Genomic DNA, 20,307 nt, shown 5'->3' on the forward strand with positions numbered 1-20,307 from the left:
GCTCAAGCTTTCAAGGGCCACAATAATAGGAATCTCCAAGGGTTCTCACATTTACCTGAAGAGCAGATGGGACTACAACCTGGTCACCAATTTTATCATTTGTTATCCTCAGGTGTGTTTGCTTTGAAAGTGTCTCATCTGCTTGCACACAGAAGACACACCTCCTCCCACACAACACTGTCACCATCTGGGGTCCCTCTCCTTCTCCTCCAAGTCTCAACAACAACACAGAGTGACAAACAAACATGCTCCTGCTGACAGCGCTCATGGCCACAGCCTCTTGGTCATGTAAGTCCTTGCTTATTTTCTCACCTTTCCTCACAGGCCCACATAGGTACCTTCCCAAATCCCTGAGTTCCAGCTGATGACATCATTTCTCCGCTCTCTTTTTTTTTTTTCCTAGATGGGTTTGCACAAGAAATTCCTGTGCAGAGTCCCATATCCATCACCAAGTTCCGAAAAAGCGCACGGATGACATGTGAATTTCCAACAGCGTCAAGCTTAGATAGCTCCGTCATACACTGGTATCAACAGAAGGAGGGTAAAGCTCCAGTGCGACTACTGTACTTTGCAGATGGAACAGCTTCAGTTGAAAGTGTCTTTCGAGCAGAGAGGTACATGGTTGAAAATGTTCCTGGACGGAACAGGTGTGTTCTTACAATAAGCAATGTAGTTCCAGATGACACTGCTACGTACTACTGTGCCTACTGGGACCCTCACTGTGATAGAATCTGAAAGATTATCAAGACAAAAACTCCTCTTTCTCTCAGCATCTGAACCACAGGGTTGTAACTGCTGCTCCCCCACTCTTCTCATTCCATTTGATAGGAACTGCTGAAAGACCAAACCTTTTCCTGCTACCCAAAAAGTGCAGTTAAGCCTGCATATCAGTCCTTTTGAACATGTAGCTCATCATTAGCACTCTGCTCTTCAAACACACACCTTCTATTTTAAGGGCAAAGGATGTCTTCACTGCATTAAGAGCTATTACGTAAACACTGGAAACTCACCTGCTCCTTTGGTGTTGTTTGCACAGTCATGGCAGATATCTGGTGCCTCTTGAGGGGTGCATACGTTGCATCCAACACAGGAAAAAGAAGACAGTAAAAAGACAGCATGTCACTTAACTGCAGGTGAGCACGCATGCACCCCTTTGGCAAAGAGCAGGATCGTCACTGGAAGGTACGTGTTTTGTAATATGCATAACCCTGTGCATCTATTTATGTGTCTCTAAAATTGTAAAGGAACCTTCATGTAATTCTTAGTTGTAAAACAGAGGGGTTAGCTAACAAATTTCCCGCACTTTATGAAAGAGATCTGCTTTGAAGGGCATGAGATATCAGCTGAGCAGCCAGGTGCAAGCTTGAAATTCCTAACATCCTCGCAGCTGCAAAGGGCCAGGCCTTCACACAGTCTCCTAGGGCTGACTGTTGGGGAGGGGAAAAGGGATTTTCCTCATCAATAGTAACTGGGGGAAAAAAAATGGGATTTTCCTTATCAGTGGTATAGCAAGACAGCATGTTAGCTTATTGCAAAGTCAAAACACACTGTGGAGCACCTGGGTCAAACACTTTGGCAGTGGAACCAAGCTAATTGTCTCCAGTAAGTACCATTATTATTGATCTGATTTTCACAAAGATATGCTGGTTCTCAGATAATTAAGGATGAAAGACTGCAGACAAATTAATCTCTGCCTGATAAATTGTGTTTTGTCTGTGAATTGTGCATGGTGCCCCAGTCGGGTGGGTTGACGTGCAATAAATATATTGACCTCATGAACAGAGAGATTCTGTCTGCAACAATTCCTGAATACTTATTAAGGATGGGGGAATGGAAAAATGAGGAGAGGTAAAAATCTAAATATTGAGGTGGAATTGCTCTTGTTCTGGGAAAGAAAACTGAACTGCTCAAAAGATTAATTTTAGAACAGCAAGTGAGAAATATTGAAAGTTTCTTATTGATAGAGGCAGCTCAAAGTTGATTGGGAAAGAAAATTGCCCAGAATGTAAAAAATGTAATTTCTAGTTCTTGGCCCTACAGAATTAACTGTTTTACTTCTGCATGTGTAGTACTCTTAATCATGATGAAGCTATGCCATTAATAGGGTGAATGCTGCTTTCAGTGTAAAGCACATAGCGACTATAAAGCATACAGCAATGCCTACAGTTTGTTGTTCAGAAAATACATGATATTATCAAGGTGACTATAGTTAAACCATAAAAAGCAGAGGAGAGTTACAGAAAAATTTAAGATGTTATCAATGCCTCTGACCAAAATGCTTTCTGCTATTGAAGATAAACTCTGCCTGTGCAGAGGCAGCTGCTTTTGCCAAAAACACAACAGAGTAATCACTTTGTAAGTTTTGCTTAGAATTTGGACTTGGTATTTAAAGGATGGGCTTCAGAATGTGGGTTCGATGAAACTTTAATTAAGATACTTTCACTTTACAAGTACTCAGCAAGATGGGATGCTGGTGGGGGGGGTGGGGGGTGTAGATGTTCACCCACATAGTTAAATCAACAAATACTATAGAATGGACATAAAAGGGACCTTAGAGATCATCTACTCCAACTTCCCTGCCATAAGCAGGGATACTTCAGCTAGGCTCAGCTGCTCAAGGCCGCATCCAATCTGGCCTTGAACATCTCCAGGGAGGAGGCATCCACAATCTCCCTGGGCAACCTATTCCAGAATCTCACAACCCCTGTACTGAAGAAATTCTTCCTAAGATTCAGTCTAAACCAACTCCCCCTCAGCTTAAAACCATTCTGCCTTGTTCTCCCTCTCTGACTTTCTGTAGGATCCCTCTAAGTATTAGAAGGCATCTGGATGAGGGCATTGAGTCGATCATCAGTAAATTTGCAGACAACACCAAGCTGGGGGCAGGAGTTGATCTGCTAGAGGGTGGAGAGGCTCTGCAGAGAGACCTCGACAGGCTGGACAGATGGGCAGAATCCAACGGCATGAGATTTAACACATCCAAGTGCCGAGTTCTGCATTGGCCACAGCAACCCCATGCAGTGCTACAGGCTAGGGTCGGAGTGGCTGGAGAGCGGCCAGGCAGAGAGGGACCTGGGGATGCTGATTGATGGTAGGCTGAACATGAGCCTGCAGTGTGCCCAGGAAGCCAGGAGGGCCAATGGCATCCTGGCCTGCATCATGTGGCCAGCAGGAGCAGGGAGGTCATTCTGCCTCTGTACACTGCACTGGTTAGGCCACACCTCGAGTACTGTGTCCAGTTCTGGGCCCCTCAGTTTAGGAAGGATGTTGACTTGCTGGAGCGTGTCCAGAGAAGGGCAACGAAGTTAGTGAGGGGCTTGGAACACAAGCCCTATGAGGAGAGGCTGTGGGAGCTGGGGCTGCTTAGCCTGGAGAAGAGGAGACTCAGGGGTGACCTTATTGCTGTCTACAACTACCTTAACGGGGGTTGTAGACAGGCAGAGGTTGATCTCTTCTCCCAGGCAGCCAGCACCAGAACAAGAGGACACAGTCTCAGGCTGTGCCAGGGAAAGTTCAGACTGGAGGTTAGGAGGAAGTTTTACACAGAGAGAGTGATTGCCCATTGGAATGGGCTGCCCAGGGAGGTGGTGGAGTCACCATCATTGGAGGTGTTCAGGAGGAGACTTGACAGGGTGCTTGGTGCCATGGGTTAGCTGTTTGGGTGGGTTGGATTGGTTGATGGGTTGGACGCGATGATCTTGAAGGTCTCTTCCAACTTGGTCTGGTCTGGTCTGGTCTGGTCTGGTCTGGTCTATTCTATTCTATTCTATTCTATTCTATTCTATTCTATTCTATTCTATTCTATTCTATTCTATTCTATTCTATTCTATTCTACATGAGTTGGCAGCCCAAAAGGCAAATCATATCCTAGTCTGCACCAAGAAGAGTGTGGCCAGAAGGTCAAGAAAGGGTATTCTTCCCTTTTACTCTGCTCTTGTGAGACCTCACCTTGAATACTGGATCCAGTTCCAGTGTTCCTATCATAAGAAGGACACAGAGCAGAGTTGGAGAAAGTACAGAGGAGTGCCACAAAGATGATCCAAGGCCTGGAAGACCTCTGCTATGAGGATAGGCTGAGGGAGCTGGGACTGTTCAGCCTAGAGAAGAGAATAAATCTTTTTATCTCCCTTTGGGAATCACAATGTAACCACACTTCTTCTTAAAACAGCAAAGAATGCTTAGTTCAGAGAAAACTTAGCAGACCAGAAGTAACAGATCTTTGTTAGAGAAAGCCTAGGGCTAAAAAGTATTGGAACATAGTTGCAAACTAAACTAAGTGCTTCTTCTTTTTCCCAGAAAATGCTGATCTTAAAAACCCTGCACTTTATAGTCACTATGAAAACTGGTAGTATTTCTAGGCATGCCTTTCTGCTCAGATCACAGCACAATATTCACCATTTTAAAGACTGATTTTTATGGAGATGTATAAAGAGCCAATTAGTTGGAAAATATCCAGTCAAGAAGATCCTCTGCTGATCAGAAAGTGCAGAGCCAAGGTGATCAAGCTGCACCATCCATCTAAATTTTCAGAAGACTAAAATTCACTGAGATGAATCCTGTCCATGTAATGACTCACATGCCCTCCAGAATTTCCACACCTTTTTTAATTATTTTTTTTTTCACTTCAGTTTAGGCAACTGCTTATTTATTACTTTTCTAGGTCTAGGAACTGACCATGCAGTAAAGCTGATTTTCTTTAAATAATAATACTATTTACCCATATAAAGATAACAGAGCTGCACTGTTCTTGCAAAGGCATTATTCACTGTGAGGGCTTACCACAAGGTGTTTGGCACTGGTACAAAGCTCATTGTGTCAGGTAAGTTCCCTGTTACTTTTCATACAATAAACTATAGGAGCTTGGGGCCATCTAGACTAGTGTTACAGGTGTCCTGGAGGGCACTCAGCCCACTTAGAGCCTGAGCTGGAACCATCCTTGTGCAGCATTCTCCTCCTCAGCTGGTCATTCCTACAGTGGTTTAGGATCACAAACTTTTTTTGGAAAAGGATTTATTCTGAGGCAGTTTTGATCATGCTTCTCCTTGGAAGTGTGATGGGAAATTCCCTGTAGTAGTTTCCAGATTTCCCATTTTTTCCTCCAACTGTACTGAAGAAATAAGAAGCAAATCAAACAGCTGTGAAGCAAGCAGAAAAAAACCAAAAAAAACTCTTCTCAATGCAGATACAATATGTGATGACCATTGCCAAAATCCTTTTTTAATTAGGCTACTAAAATTGAAAGAACTTGTCCTTAATTACTTTTTCTCATGTATATGGCACTTTGGCAGTAGAAATAAATTAGTACCTCCACATGCTCTTCTTATTGCTTAATAGCATGCATATGAAGAAGAAATCCAATTTTTTGCCTTTCCTGTAGAGACATTTATATTAATGGAAAGTGCAGGACAAATACCATTTTTATCCCATTAAAAATGGGATAAATGCCACAATGCTGGAGTAAACAGCTACACAAACATGGGGAGCACAAGAACTACTGCTATCAAATGTTTTAAGTCTGGTTAAATATACAATAACAAATAAAGAGAGTTTTTAATGATTTATATCAGAAAGGCTAAGTAAATCCTAACTATAATTCAACAGGAGTATCCATGTCAGGATATATGAAAATCCTTACCTTGTTAATCAGGTAGTTGCCATACTTTTACTATCTACAGTTTAAAATAAATTATTTTCAAGTATCACTCTATTTAGGTAGGAGTTTCTCTTTAAGTGGCCAAGGCTTCTGAATACAGGGGTTGTAGTTAGCTCAGGCTTAAGATCAGGCATTTCATGACAGGTTCTCTTTTCAGAGGTGACTATCCAAGTAAGTAAGTTCTATCCAAGCTCAGTAAGTTACTCCTGATGGAAGTCATGGAGAAAACAAGGACTTATGATAAGTGACCTTAATTCACCTGAATCATCCAGGTTTGAGCGTGAGCAGAATCTTTTGCAAGATCTATACCGACAGAGTCAAACGTATAAAGAGCTAAGCTCACATCAACTTGTAACAAAACTGATTTTGCTCTTTTTGGTCTCCTTTAACTAGTTCTGGCCAAAAGAAAGTTGCTCAAGACTTACAATAATGCAGTAACAGAAGGGCTGGGATTTGAGAGCTTGTTTGGCATTTACATATGGTGGAATAGATGAGCTTTTAGAAGCTTACAACAGAACAGAATATTAATCAACACAAACTGGCAATACTGGATTCTACTGTAAATTATCTTTCCAGGGAATTTAGCCACTCACAAGAGCAGAACAGGGAATGCAAGACTGAACTAAATGAACCAGCCTCTCCAAATCAATTTTTTTTTTCTCCCCTTCAGCACAGAAGCAGTGGTTTGCTCAGCCAGTGCAGGGCTGCTTTCCTTCTTCCACCTTTTCTGCTACAGCTGCAGCTGGGTCTCCCTGGCAACTCACAAGCATATTCCTGACTTCTTTTAAAGTGATAAAAAAAAAAATCTACTAACACTTCTAGGAAGTAATATCATAGCAGACATTGTGGCAGCAATATTCAACTTCTTGACATGTTTTCTCTTAAATATTACTGAACTATCTACTTTGTTTTCATCAAATGCATTGAAGTTCAGAGATCAAAAAGCTACAACTGTTTTAGTTCTAATTATATATTGTAAAATACACAATGCCCAAAGATAGATTATACTTAAATTTACATTCAATTACCTGAACTTGGATTAAATTTACTTTATGTTCTCTGAAATCAAAAGGGTAAAGATTAATATTAGTTTGCACTAGTGGTTTATTTAACAGGGAAAACCATGAAGCCCTGAACCAAAATCCAGTAATCCAAGTATTAGGGCATAAAGGTGGAACTGTAAGACATGAATAAGGGAAGATGGAGCCACTCCAGAGAAAGCTGTGAAGTAAAAGCCATTTACCATGATTAATATTGATAGGAACATTTGCAAACAGCTTTACAATATCAACAATTCCATGCCCATGAATTCAGAATCTGAATCTTTCAAGGCAATACTCACAAACAGGTTTTAGTTTGAACATTCCCATGTTCATAATGATCATGATCCAAAGGGATCATTTTGAATTGCTGATAGCAGTAATAGATTCATCTTGTAGGATATATATTCATACATGAAAGTACATCACATATATAAAAAGCCATTATTTCCCATATTCTGAAGGTGACAAACTTTAACAATCCTCACATTTTTTCATAGAAACCTCAGGGAATGCTGAAGGAGGCTCAGCCTAGGAAATTACAGATCTCAGGCACATAAGATCTGCTTAAATGTTTCTGTGATTTTGAATGCCTACTGTTAAATAAGGGCTCCATCCTCCATTTTGTCAGTACTTCTCCAAATTCAAGGGCTTTGTGTTACACGAAAGCTTATTTACGTTAGTCTTTCAGGTTTAAAGAAATGAAATGCCTTGTAAAATTAATTTTATTCTAGAAGAAAAATCCAGAGGTACAATGATAGCTCAGTCAATACCCTGAATAACAACAGTTTTCATTTGTTTTGATATTTTTCTGAACAAGTGATGGCAAAGGTTAGTTTGAAACTGAATTTAAAGTATGCACCCCTAAATACTCTTTGAGAATAGCTGCATTAGTTGAGATTGAATTAAATTTTTCTACATTTATGCAGCCAAATGAATAGACTCTTGTTCATACGATGGCCCTTGCTCAACCAAGACATCCTAAGTAGTTTCTGTAAGGGAACGTATCACAGGGTGCCTGAAAAGCTGTTTGGTTCTGGCACAAAACTCATCGTCTCCAGTAAGTTTTCTAAGACTTCTTTTTCTAAGTTTTGTAGAGTGAAAACTTTGGAGTGAAGTTTTTCAGCACTTCAGGGTATCTGGGAGGTTAAGAGTAGGTCAGGACTATATTGTGTTATCAGTGGTAACAGCTGAAGTTTCTGGCAAGCAGCAAAAATTTATGAGATGAGCGTGCTGAGTGCTCTGAGCTCCCACCAGGCTTGAAGAGGAACTGAGGGGTTTTGAGTATCAGACCAAACGATTCCATTCTGTGGAGAATTAAAATTTCATCTTAAGAACATGTTGACTATCTTTACAAATGTTATTGCAAATTATTATCTTATTATATTATTTTTTAATGTATTTTTATATAAATATTATAAACTATTATTATGAAGATTCACAGTTTGCATTGGGTTGGAAGGGATGCATAAAAAAGGAAGATGCATAAAACTGCTAAAAAATGCATTTTTCCTACAGCAGAACTTAGTGTACATCTTCATTCCAATGACAAATTTCCAAAATGAAGGAAACTCATGATATAATGGTTCTCTTTTTGAAGGTAGACAGCCTCATACTTTGATCATCTTTGGTTTTAAACACTGAGTATGAAATACTCCAAAGAATCACTGATTTATTTTAAGAAGGATGCAACGTAGAAGATTTCTCTGGAATAGTCAGGTCATTTACAGAAAGGTGGAAGCATTTTAACAAAAAGACAAGTTTGTTTAAATGTCTTTTCTCACAATGCATGAAAACTACACCACTCAGCCAGCCCACACTTTGCGCATCTAGCTGCTCAAATTCAGTGGTGGATATTTACATAGGAATCTAACGAGTTGGTACAAGGACATAAACACTTCAAATCTCTCTGATGCCTTGAAAAAGGGTAGTCCTAAGTAGTACCTTCTATACAACAAAAGTCAGTTTTGCACACTGTTTCTAGTCTTCACTTGTAGTTAAGCATAGACAAAACTGATTGTTCACCAGTGCTGCCTATGCGCACACTGCAGAAGTTCATGTTCAACTAAAACAGACTCTTAAATTTACTATCCACTTTTATAATGTTAAAATGTCTTTCTCTGTGGGGATGAAATATGGATGGTTTGGACTTTTCTTAATAACAAAAGGCAAATATATAGAATGTCTTCCCAAAAATGGGAACAAATTTTTTTGGGGGTGCCTTTTTTTCCCCAAAACAATAAGCAAACAAATAACAGCAATTAAAACCAAACCAAAACACTCTTCCTCAACTTCAGATCATTCCCCTTTGTGCTATTGCTAGACACCCTCATGAAAAATCCCTCTTCAGCCATCTCTTCAGTATTGGAAGGTAGCATGAAAAAAGCAGTCTATATATTAGTGGTCACTAAAAAATTTAGGACTTCATGTACATAGCAGAGTATTAAAGCTTAGCTCAAACATTCTCCACATTCTGGAAGACTCTATGTCTTCTAAACAAATATCATAGAATCATTAAGTCTGTAAAAAGCATCAAAATGGTTGAAATATTAATATTTGAATTGAGCTTTGTCTTCTGATTCTGAGCTCAAATTTCTGTACCAAATTGATAACAGCCCCTATTAATTTTCATTCTCTATAAAATAACACATATGAAAAGAAAGTTAAATATCATATTTTCTATTCCAAATTATTCTAAACAGTGTTGTGACTGGCTTTGACTGAAAAGAACAACTTGCCATTTGGATCCACTGATATAGTATTTTCTATGAAGTGTATTTAATACCAGTTTTCATTCATCTCACCAAAAACTTATTCTTACTTTAAGCATGGAAACAGCTGTAATTCACCTATTTTACTACCTAAAGTTCCTATCATGCATGAGACATTTCTATTCCCATCCTAAGCATTTCATAACAAATTAGAGATCCAAACCAGTGTGATTGAGACATTTAAGTTGTTGCTCTTCAGAATTTGCATTTCATGGCTGTATATTTATTTGCTGTACAATATTGATCTTCCAGTTCTCTATTTTGCTGCTTGCTTTCTCCAATAACCAATCTAGACAAACTAACTTCTGCACCAGCAAACTCTGAAATCCTTCAGAAGAAACATGACAATCAGATAACATACGTTTGCCTTATTGAGAAATTCTACCCAGAAGTTATTCGGGTGAAATGGACCGATGGAGAAAACAAGGAGGTAACAGACAACATGGTAAAAGGAGACACTTGGAAGCTCACAAAAGAGGATAAATACTCAATCAGCAGCTGGTTAACTGTGCCAGCAGAGAACAAAGACAAGAATTACTACTGCAAATACGAGCATGAAAGCCAGCAGCGTTCACTGCCAACACAAGGTATATACCACATGCTAAAAATGTATCTACTTGTTATTATAGACATCACTTTTTTTTCATTGCAGAAGAATTACAGAAACAATTCTTTACCTATTACTGTTCCTGAAAGTATCTGGCACAATAGCTAAAATATTCATCCAGAGGAAGCCTCAGTTTTCCCAGGAAAATCAGCGTAACCTATGCTATACTCTCTTTATAACAGGGTGTTATATCAGGTGTGTACTAGCATTGCTCCCTTTATAACAGGGTGTTATATCAGGTGTATGCTAGCATAACTCCAAATGGTCTGCACAGGGCCATGTCGGCTACTTTCCAGTGTACAGCGTTCCGAAAACATTATAACCTCCCTGATACCCATGGCTTGCAGATCTGAGTCCCTCTGACAATGCCTCACATTAGTCACAGCTATGAAAAAAAGGAAGGAGTTAAAAACAAAATTGCTGAGAGCATAGGATGAAGTTTAAATATATTACTTAGTCACAGTCCAGCAATAGTGATGTAATAACCATGCAAGAATAGGCATTTAACAGTGTAAATATTGAATATGGAAAGCAAGATCTGAAAGACAATGCAATTGTAAAGGGAAAAAAAAGTAACCTATAATCAATGCAAATTGTTTAAATCACAATAAGGTCTTTTAAGAAAAGCTGTATATATTGGTTTAGATTAACTTTTTCTCAGCACCTACTTCTGGTCAACTTACTATTAACTAACATCACTCTACTGAGAGAGAACATGGCCATAAATAACCATCATATTTCAACCTTCAAAATAGACTCTGGCAAAAACATGCTTTAAGTTTCCTTAGATGGAAGATGTATTTGAGAATGTAACATGGATGTCTTTAAGCCCATGTATCAACACGTACAAACACCATAACCAAGAACAAGCACAAATTTGCTGCTTCAAGCACCATGAGGGTTTATTTTAGAGAACAACCACCAATGAAATAGCACATTCCCAGTGTTGAGCAACCATTAAGTAGCAAACTGAGGTCCCTTCCTATGTAAATTATTCTCCATTTATAACACAACATGTTGTGAAGGCAAATGGTGTCCAGATAATTCAGTGGTACGATCCAGTGGTACAACACCCTGCAGATCCAAATAAAAGAGACTTCACCAAGGAACAGCCATAGGCACATTCCCCAAAGGACAAAGGCTAATCACCTGCTTACAGTAACAAATATTCAATCACTTCTTTGCTAGCATTTCCCCCCCTTCAAATTCTCTCGGCAAACAAATCCTGCTTGTGAACATATCTGCAGACAGATCTTAAACACGTTCCTATTTTACTGCTGCTGCACTGATGTACTCTTTTTTTCCCTGTTTCTCAATTAATGTTTGTTAAAATTAAAGAAATACTAACTGGGGCATCTAATCTCTCCTGTCAGTGCACTCTAGAAAAACTGTCTCTCAGGAAGATGACTGCATCACATATCCTGGAAACAGCACAATTTTTAATGGAGGTAATTGATATATATTAATATGTGGGAAAGCAATGCATGTCATACAAGTATTAGATACTGCTATATGTCCAGAACATCACAAAAATGCTCTTTCCAAATAGCATACAAGAAATCTTTTGAGTCTGGGGTCTGTAACTTTAAAACATTTCAGTGCTACTCTGAATTAACTTCTGCTGTGGATTATAATAAGGGGCTCTCCTACCTCTATCGGGCAGCTTTACAAGGATGCTACAGATGCTGATTGGGCTACTAGATTATTAACCTGTGCTAAGTGCCACTTTTTAAAATACCTGAAGCTCTTGTGAGACCCCTACCTCAAATAATGCATCCAGTTCTGGTGTCTCCATCAGGACACAGCTGTTAGAATGAGTCTATAGAAGGGCTCAAAGATGATCCAAGGGCTGGAGCAGCTCTGCTTCGAGGATAGGCTGAGGGAGCTAGGGTTGTTAAGCCTAGAGAAGAGAATACTGCAGGGGGACCTTAGAGCTGCTTTCCAATACCTGAAGGAATCCTACAAAGGCTGGAGAGGGACTTTTCATAATGGTGTCTAGCAATAGGACAAGAGGGAATGGTTTTAGGCTGAGGGAGAGAGCCCGCAGCTTAGAACGAAGTTCTTCAGTGTGAGGGTGGTGGGACACTGGAATAGGCTGCCCAGGGAGGCTGCGAATGCCTTCTTCCTAGGGGTGTTCAAGGCCAGGTTGGACGAGGCCTTGATCGGCCTTGAGAGACATCCCTGCCCATGGCAGGGAGGTTGGAGTAGATGATCTCTACGGTTCCTTATAGCCTAAGCCGTTCTACGATTCAGTGCTTCAGAGGATGCTTCATCAGCCTAGCAATTGCCTAGCATTTCAGACAATGGAATTTTCTTTTATCTTGGAACAGAGATTTAGGAAGAATCGTGAGATCTTATAATAAAAAAATCCAACATGATAGGATTCAAGCACATATGGTGCTATTAGGAACCAGTTCTGGAAACAAAAGAATTATGTTCCTGCCTTTGCAGGGAATAATAGCCCAGCAGCATTGAGAAGCAGTCTAGTGCTAAGAAACCTGATCAGTCTAATACTTACTAGTAGTACAAGCCCACTCAAAGGACAGTCAGGCATTGTATGTGCTTAAACACTGCCCACTGGAATTATTTTTAGGAGGCTGTACAATATAGACACTAAACAAGACTTTCCTGTCTTATGTTTGTTACAGATCACTTAATGCACAGGGCAGCATTTTTAGTGTACGTCGTCCTTCTTCTGAAGAGCTCCATGTATTATCTCATTGTACTCTTCTTCATCTACAGAATGTGGGCTGCAACCAAGAACCAAGGAAAGAAAGCATAAATGCCAGTTTAGACTTACAAAATCATTTTCAGTTTGCTTTGAACGTATCTCTCTGGCTTTCAGTGTTAGATGTAACAACAACAAAATAATAATCCCAAAATAATTTTCTGGTTTTAGTGCTTAGGGCTAGTTTTGCTTTACTGCTAGTGTTTTCATATCAGTCCAGCTTTCCTAATTTTTCTGAGTATTGAATTGAGGTGGGCAGTAGCATTATGGTCACATACTTTCCATTTATATTGCTAAATGAGGAAGGTGCTCATACTAAAAGCTATGATGCATGCAGAGGCTTTTGAAAAAAATAAAGCATGAACGCATTTTGGGCTTGAGGCTTAATTAGGAGCATTCCTGTGCTATAAATTCACTTTATTGCAACTCTCATGTATCCAATGAATCAGGAATTAAGTATTTTGAAGTGATGTGTGTTCTAAGAGTCACTTAAAGAGAATTTTAAAAGTTAACATATTATTGAATGAGGAAGTTAGATGAGCACAAAAATAGTTCTGAGAGAAATGAAAGAAATCCACCAGGCTCTACATGAACACTGAAACAGTGTACATGAAGAGACTGAAAACATGCACAATTCATTTTCATAGATAGAAAATAATTGTAATTATGAAGAACATAATCTTGTCTAGAGACACCTTTTTAAATTGAGCAAAACATTATATCTGAAGCATAGAGAAAACATTTTTGCAATAGACAAAAAATTCTCAGATGTTGGACTTCGAGGTCTTTGTCTCCAAGTCCCACTAATCATTTCCTTGTAAATTTCTGTGGTAAAAACAGTAGACATATTGGGGTAAAGAATTGCTCAATTTGGGGCAAAACACTGCCATAAGTTTGGGGGTAAGTGTCTGCAGCATTTGTACTCACTGTATCTGCAATGATGTAGACATCAATAAAAGCTTCCTCCTGCCACATTTGTGAAGCTCTGCTTGTTCTCCATCATTTCCACAGCATGCACCAAGATAGCTAGAAAACCTGATTAATTTCTCTACTTGTATAAATTCCTCAGGGCACCATCAATTTTCTGCTTTTCAGTGTATTAAGCACAAACACTTTTACAAAGAACAATAAAAGGCAGCTCATGATGTGTTTTCTGTTGAAGAGCTAAGCCAAGGCGGGGGGGGATGCAGTATTGTTACAACAGGACTGCCTTCTAGGGCACATGCCATCTCAAGAGAAGAAGAACATAATCTATTTTACTACCAGCATATCTTAAGAGCTATTTTACAATCTGCATATTGAAGCCAATGCAGCTAATTATTGCCTTCAATGCCACGCTACTCAACAAAAAGATGTGCTGTCTTCAGACAAGCTCTCTTTGAGAAACAGCTGACATCCCTTGTTATTACTGGCATAGGCTCAGTTCCAATCACAGTGACACAAAACAGCTACAAAGGTATTTTTGGAATGCAGTTACTATACATTTTAGTAGCATCTTGCTATTACTCTCCTAGTCTACCCTACCTTTATCCATGCCAGAGAAAAGCTTGATAGCATTAGTGAACCAAGATCTCTTTCACTAAAATGATCCCCAAGCCCACTTCTCCTGTCTCATACACAAAACTGAAAGGTGTTATCCATGCAGCACACGAAAGTAGAGAGAAAATACAGCTCTTTGTGCTTTTTGCACAGAAAGAAATAACAAAACCCAAACCTTGCCTATGTGTAGTCTTAAACCATGTTGAACAGAGCTATGACCCCACAGTTTCTGGGGCTTCTCAAGTCTGGCTGCAGATTTTGCATCTGTAATAGCACACACATCCCTGCAATTTATTTATACAGACATATATTGTTCATATTAAGTTTTTAATTTTTATCTATTTAGTCTAAACAAGATGATGTTTCTGGGGGCTGGGGCTTTTGTTTGCAGGAAAGTCTGATTATTTACTGGAAAACCCCTGTAAGCTGAACCAGCCATAACTGGTTCTAAGGAGGTGGGCTGTGATGAGGAGGAGTGATAAGCTGAGGACTGTTAGACCACAGCCGTCCTGCCTTTTACCACTCTCTACTTCTAAACCATTTCCTTTTAATGAAATACATAATGATAAAACCCACATGCCTAGGTTACATGTAAGTAGGCAGTGAAACTCACAGTTTGCTATGCATGTTGGTCTGACTGTGTGCTTGTGACAGGCACATGTGGGACTATGGCTACCAAAACAGCAGGCCTGCGGCAGGACATCTGCAGGCCTGCTGCAGGACATCTGCAGGCCCGCTGCAGGACGTCTGCAGGACTTGCAGCCTTATTTATCCTGAGCGCATGCCAGTTAGATGTTAACCACTAAGTGCAAGCTTCTGTTGTCAGGACTTTGTTAATACTTGAAAGATATTTCTTCTCATGTACTTAGTTTACCACAACTGATTTTCAGTAAGTTCAAGCTTCTACAAGTATGAACACAACAGTTGCTCTACTTCAGTTACAGAGTTGCAGAATTAATGCAAGGACTACCAAAAAAACCCAAAGGTTTCACGCAATTAGGTGCTTCTAATGAAAAGACAACAGAGCAGGACCAGCTTTTGCTACAAAAGCACACAGGAGTAATCAGCACACATGAATTTAATTGTGGAAAGGGATTCTCTATGTATTTTTTTTTTTTACCCTGCTAGAACAAGACAAAGATCTTATGTAGATACAGATTTTGTGTCCTATGCTGTACAACAACTTTACCTATTTGAGAATATTGACTTCCCAACTATCAAAACAACCTATGGCATGATATGGAAAACTACCTAGGGATTCCTCCCATAGGAATGGAATTACAATTCCTCTCACAGGAGTTGTAAATGAGAAAGATCTGCATAAGAATTACAGCAGTCTGCCAACAGCTAACTTTGGGTCCCAAAATTAATACATTTTAAGAGAGATTCAAACATTAGACAATTTGTTTTGAGGTTTAGAAGTGCTAAATACACTTAGGAAGTACTGGGAAAATCAAAAACCTTGGAAAAAATAGTTGAAGAATTTGTTCCTCTATACCTATGGATATTTACAGGGACAAAGACTGAGTGAGAATTAACAAGCAATTGATCAGTTTTACCTAGTGAGTCCAAGCAATCATTAAATACCATTCCACCAGTAGCTAAGCTTTACTTCATTGTATTACCAGTCTCTTGATAAGGTGCACACGACAGTGATTATCTACTTCTTGGAAGATTAACCTCAGGAACAACTGAATATATCTTGGACAAATATTTTCATACCACCTGGGAGGCAACCTAATGCACCTATGTAAAAAAGATCTTAATGAAGTAATACAGCACATGGGAACCATTCCCTTTGTTTTCTAGTGCATAAACTCCACAAGCTCCACAAGCAAGTCAGCCACAGATTCTGTTGCCACAGCTTCCAAATCCTAAAAACTTCCCCCAGAGATTTTCTTTTACAGAAGACAGAATTAATGAAGATGAAAGCCAAGTCGATGCTGAAAACAGGCAGGTGCAAAAGAAAAGGCAACCTACTGCTCCCAGTGATCACCATAAGATTAAAATTCAGAAGCTTCAGCTTCTCAAGATTTCATTCCTCCTCCAACTGGAGCTTTGCCATCTGTGGAAAAGTGAATGCCTGGGGCAAGATAGTGCTGAAAATAAATGAAGTCCTTCCCAAAATGAGGAAATGATCTCTCATATTCAACCACAGTGTGCTACCAAAAAAAAAAAAAAGATACAGGTCTTTGCTGTGACAAAGTTCTCAAAGGTCCCCAAAGGAAAGCTTAGGTTGTCACAGGTGCATGTACCCAGAGGCAGCTCCTGCAGGAGGCATGGCTTTGCAGGAAGGTGGCTTTATGAATTAGTCATTTCACCGAGACTTTTTTTCCTGGATTAGCATAGCTGCCAATCAGCTTGAGGCTCCAGTTGTAAAATAACTGCAGGAATAAACTGTTTCCAGGCTGATTTTGCACATGCTACTAGAGGAAGGATTACTCTGCAACCAAGATGGCATATCTAGTCCCTTCACCTTTAATATCTAATCGCTAACCATTTTCACATAATGTAGTGTCATTTAATTTCTCATACTCATAAAGGCTGCTTGAACCAACACTCTTTGCTCGATAGCTGTGGCAGACTAGCAGAAAGAAAGTGCACAAGCTGCTACTGAGGCTCAAGTAGCAGCTCACTGAGCTCAAAGCAGTGCCGGTCACAGACCCTTTACCATCCTTTGCAATATGAGACGTGATAGCTGTATAGTTAAACTGGGTATCATGTTAGCTCATTCAGCTTATGAACACGCAGTGAGCAAAAGAAGGAATAGAAGGAGGGGAAATCAGAAACATTGGTAATTTCTATCTTTAAGTACCATCACAAATACAAGAACCAAAGGAGAACAATTCCAGAGTGAGCATAAGATCCTTCAACACTTCCTGAGTCTGCAGTTTGACTGATGTACCCACAGCAAAAGGCTGGGCTTCCTCTTCAAAATATGAACAGTTTGTATTGTGCAGTTCCACTCTGCTTTTTTGGTGATAGCACCTCGTTTCCACCAACATTCTTCAATCCACCAGCAACCAAAAACAGATCACGGAGCCTCTGTTATGTTTAACTAAAGTACATTTCCCATTTGAGTCATTAATATATATTTTTAGACCACTGCTCCCAGGGATCACTTCACTGCATAAGGATTCAAGAATCTCCACGCAGTAAAGACTGACTGCTCCAGCAGCCTGCTGAGTAATTTAATTCATGCCCTGTATTCTTGTATCCCTGTATCTCTTGTACCAAAACTAGGCTTTAATTTGCAGTGCACTGCTACATCACAGCTTTATGCTCTCTGTTGCCCTGATGCTTCATCACCCCTAGACAGACATATAAGTCACTTCTTACACCAAGACACTGAAAGGTTTCTTATTGTTTTATTGAGCCCTAGCTCCCCTTCAGAAAGCTTTTAACATCTATCTTGAATATATTCCAATTCCTAGTAGGTACAAAGAACACCTGCTCACGTTCACATCAGCTTTCAAAAAACATGCTAGCAAACTCTTTAATGCAAGAAAAAACACCGACTGTATATATGAGTTTACAGAGCCATTCTCCAATGCCCATTGCCCTTGGCCTTCTCTTAGCTTCTCCAAGATATGCTGTTTCTAAATGCAGCTGTAGACTACATTTTCTTCTCCTCCTTCGTAGAGGAGTATCTGCAGTCTTTCCTATACCTCCCTGAATACAGGAACTCCACCAGAACGAGCAACCTTTAATTTGCACCACATCCTGAAGCACATCCTCAACACAGCATTTTTAGGCAACCATAGCTTTTATGTGTCTCAAATTATTCATAGCATTTTTTCAGTGAGTTTTCCCAAAGTACCCTGAAAATAAATTCTACAAATGTGCCAGTGCAATAGAGAATCTTTTCTATACATAATTTAAATAAGTGGCAAGTGAAGAAACCTTTCTTGCAACAGTGTGCCTGTTTTACAGCTAGGGATGAAGATCTGCTTCTGATACTAGCGTTTCAGAAAGCTTCCCAGTTCAACCATCACCACTTCTAAAAAATCAAAAGTCACAAGCACATTATACTGAAGACAGAAATTTTACTTCACTAAAGTTGCAATGCAAAATCCCTCAGAAAGTGGTGGACAGAACATTTGGAAACATGATGACCATTCATCCAGTTTAGCTAATGAAGTATCAGGTTGAAAATGCTTCCTCCCTCCCCTCTCTCCCAATTCCATTTCACTAGAGAATGGTACAATGAAACGAGGAGCAGTGAAGACGAAACTTTGATGCTTGCATGTGCATATGCAAGGGTATTCATAATTCACAGTAGATGAAAGAAAGAGTAACTTGGTAGGAAGACAACAAAAAAGCCACCCAGAAAAAAAAAGTAATTCCCAAACTTCAAGCAAAGTACTTAAGAATTTTTGCTATGGATATTTTTATCAGTGGCTGCTGTGCTAGCAGATGAGGTGCAGCATGGCTCCATGTATAGGTGCTAAGGTGCAGTGGCATGTTTCTGTGCTGTGTCAGTTCTCCAAGCTGTTCACAACTCTTTTACATCCACAGCCTTAGCAGATTGTTTCCCCAGGCACAGCTGCAGCTACCATTTGGGTGCAAGGAAAAAGAATGAGCAGGAATGTGAGACAGTTAAACCCTCTGTGTTCCTTCAGTAAAACAACATGCTCCATGGATTGCTTTCCTGCTCCAGTACAACAGACAGTCAATGAAAGTAAACTTTGCACCTCTGAGCAGCATGCTCACATGAGGACACCCAAAACATTTTTTACAGAGAAAGCATGGCACTGAAAGAAACATTCTCACATTCTGTCACCAAGAAAGAAAGATTTCACTGTGACTAAACAGCTGAAACAAGACTGATAGTCCCCAGCAGAGCAAGGCTTCAGATGACTGGCTGTGAAGCAGAAGAGAAGCCCAAACTCTGCCCTGCTTTTAAAGCCAACCCTCTCCTTTGCCTCTACAGTGAATTACATGAATGTCTGTGGAAAGAGAACAATGGAGGTATATGGAGGGGGAAACCCAGAAAACATGCCTCCCTGGCAGACAAAAGATCCATACCAAGGGCAGAAAGGCAGGATGCCACCACATCGCAAACCCCCTGACCTCTCTGGCCCAGCAATTGACTACAATAATTTCCAAAGAACTTCTAACAATGGGTGCCCAAACAAGGCTGCCACACGCTTGCTCGACGGCGAAATGGTGCAAAACATGTTGGTTCTGTTATCATATACATGCATCTCATAATTAGGTTATAGGGAAAACAATGAACTATGTGTAAATGAGACTGCCCGCTGAAAGGAAAGCACTGACTCTTACAGAGGGAGGAGCACCAAAATGTGAGAAGTATTAATGACTAGAACTGGGAGAAACCCCACAAGACCTCTTCTGTGTAGCAAACTGACTTGCCAGGAGGCTCGAATGTTCAGAAAGACCTCAAGATTATTTGAACCAGCTCTGACACTCCACGTTACCACAAGACAAGTACAGTGTTCAAGATGCCTTCCCAAGTGCCTGTGCTTGCTGTGATTGAAGCAGCACTTGTAAATATAAGACATGAAACTTCAGTTATTCTCTCCCTTTAAACGCTGAAAGGTATCTCGGGTTTCTCTCACTCGGAGCTGCTTCTCCTGCACAGACAGAGCTAGACCCTTGTTGGTCTGGATGCTCCCTGGTCGTGCAGGGATGCAAGAGAAGCAGCTGTCATTACACATGGGACGGGGAGGAGGAGCAGTGGACAAACAGTGGCACAGGCGACTGAAGAATCTTGCTGCTAGGGCTTTCCCCAGCCCGGTCCATTTCTTGTTTATCGCTTTTAATCGTTCCTTCAGGCTGCATCACCTCCTTCTGCACAGCTTTCGACAGGAACTGGCTATCTCCTACCTGACAAAGAACGGAGACAAAATCATCTGCAGCGGCAGCAGCAGGGCGGCGGGCGGGCCCGGGAGCCCCGGCTGGCAGCTTCTCTCTGCTCTGACCGATCGCCGGCGACGGCCCCCGCA

The 20,307-nt window shown here is 40.2% G+C and overlaps 1 protein-coding gene across 1 annotated transcript; it reads left to right on the forward strand.

Moving 5' to 3' along the window:
- The first annotated feature begins 217 nt into the window (after positions 1-217).
- Positions 218-13,781, forward strand: TARP (TCR gamma alternate reading frame protein). The gene is made up of 6 exons (XM_068156869.1): positions 218-288; positions 404-714; positions 4,774-4,819; positions 9,758-10,051; positions 11,445-11,519; positions 12,720-13,781. Exons 1-6 carry the CDS (start codon positions 246-248, stop codon positions 12,851-12,853), a joined length of 903 nt encoding a protein of 300 aa, XP_068012970.1. The 5' UTR covers positions 218-245; the 3' UTR covers positions 12,854-13,781.
- The last annotated feature ends 6,526 nt before the right edge of the window (positions 13,782-20,307 follow it).

The sequence above is a fragment of the Melanerpes formicivorus genome, unplaced genomic scaffold, assembly GCF_026170545.1.
Source record: "Melanerpes formicivorus ecotype bairdi unplaced genomic scaffold, bMelFor1.0.p_v2 SCAF_35, whole genome shotgun sequence".
Classification (NCBI taxonomy): domain Eukaryota; kingdom Metazoa; phylum Chordata; class Aves; order Piciformes; family Picidae; genus Melanerpes; species Melanerpes formicivorus.

Excerpts from the sequence above, each read along its gene's own strand:
- TARP (XM_068156869.1), top strand. The coding sequence starts at position 246 with ATGCTCCTGCTGACAGCGCTCATGGCCACAGCCTCTTGGTCAT. Across the intron at positions 289-403 it reads GGCCACAGCCTCTTGGTCAT|ATGGGTTTGCACAAGAAATT; the intron begins GTAAGTCCTTGC and ends TTTTTTTCCTAG. Across the intron at positions 4,820-9,757 it reads TACAAAGCTCATTGTGTCAG|ACAAACTAACTTCTGCACCA; the intron begins GTAAGTTCCCTG and ends TAACCAATCTAG.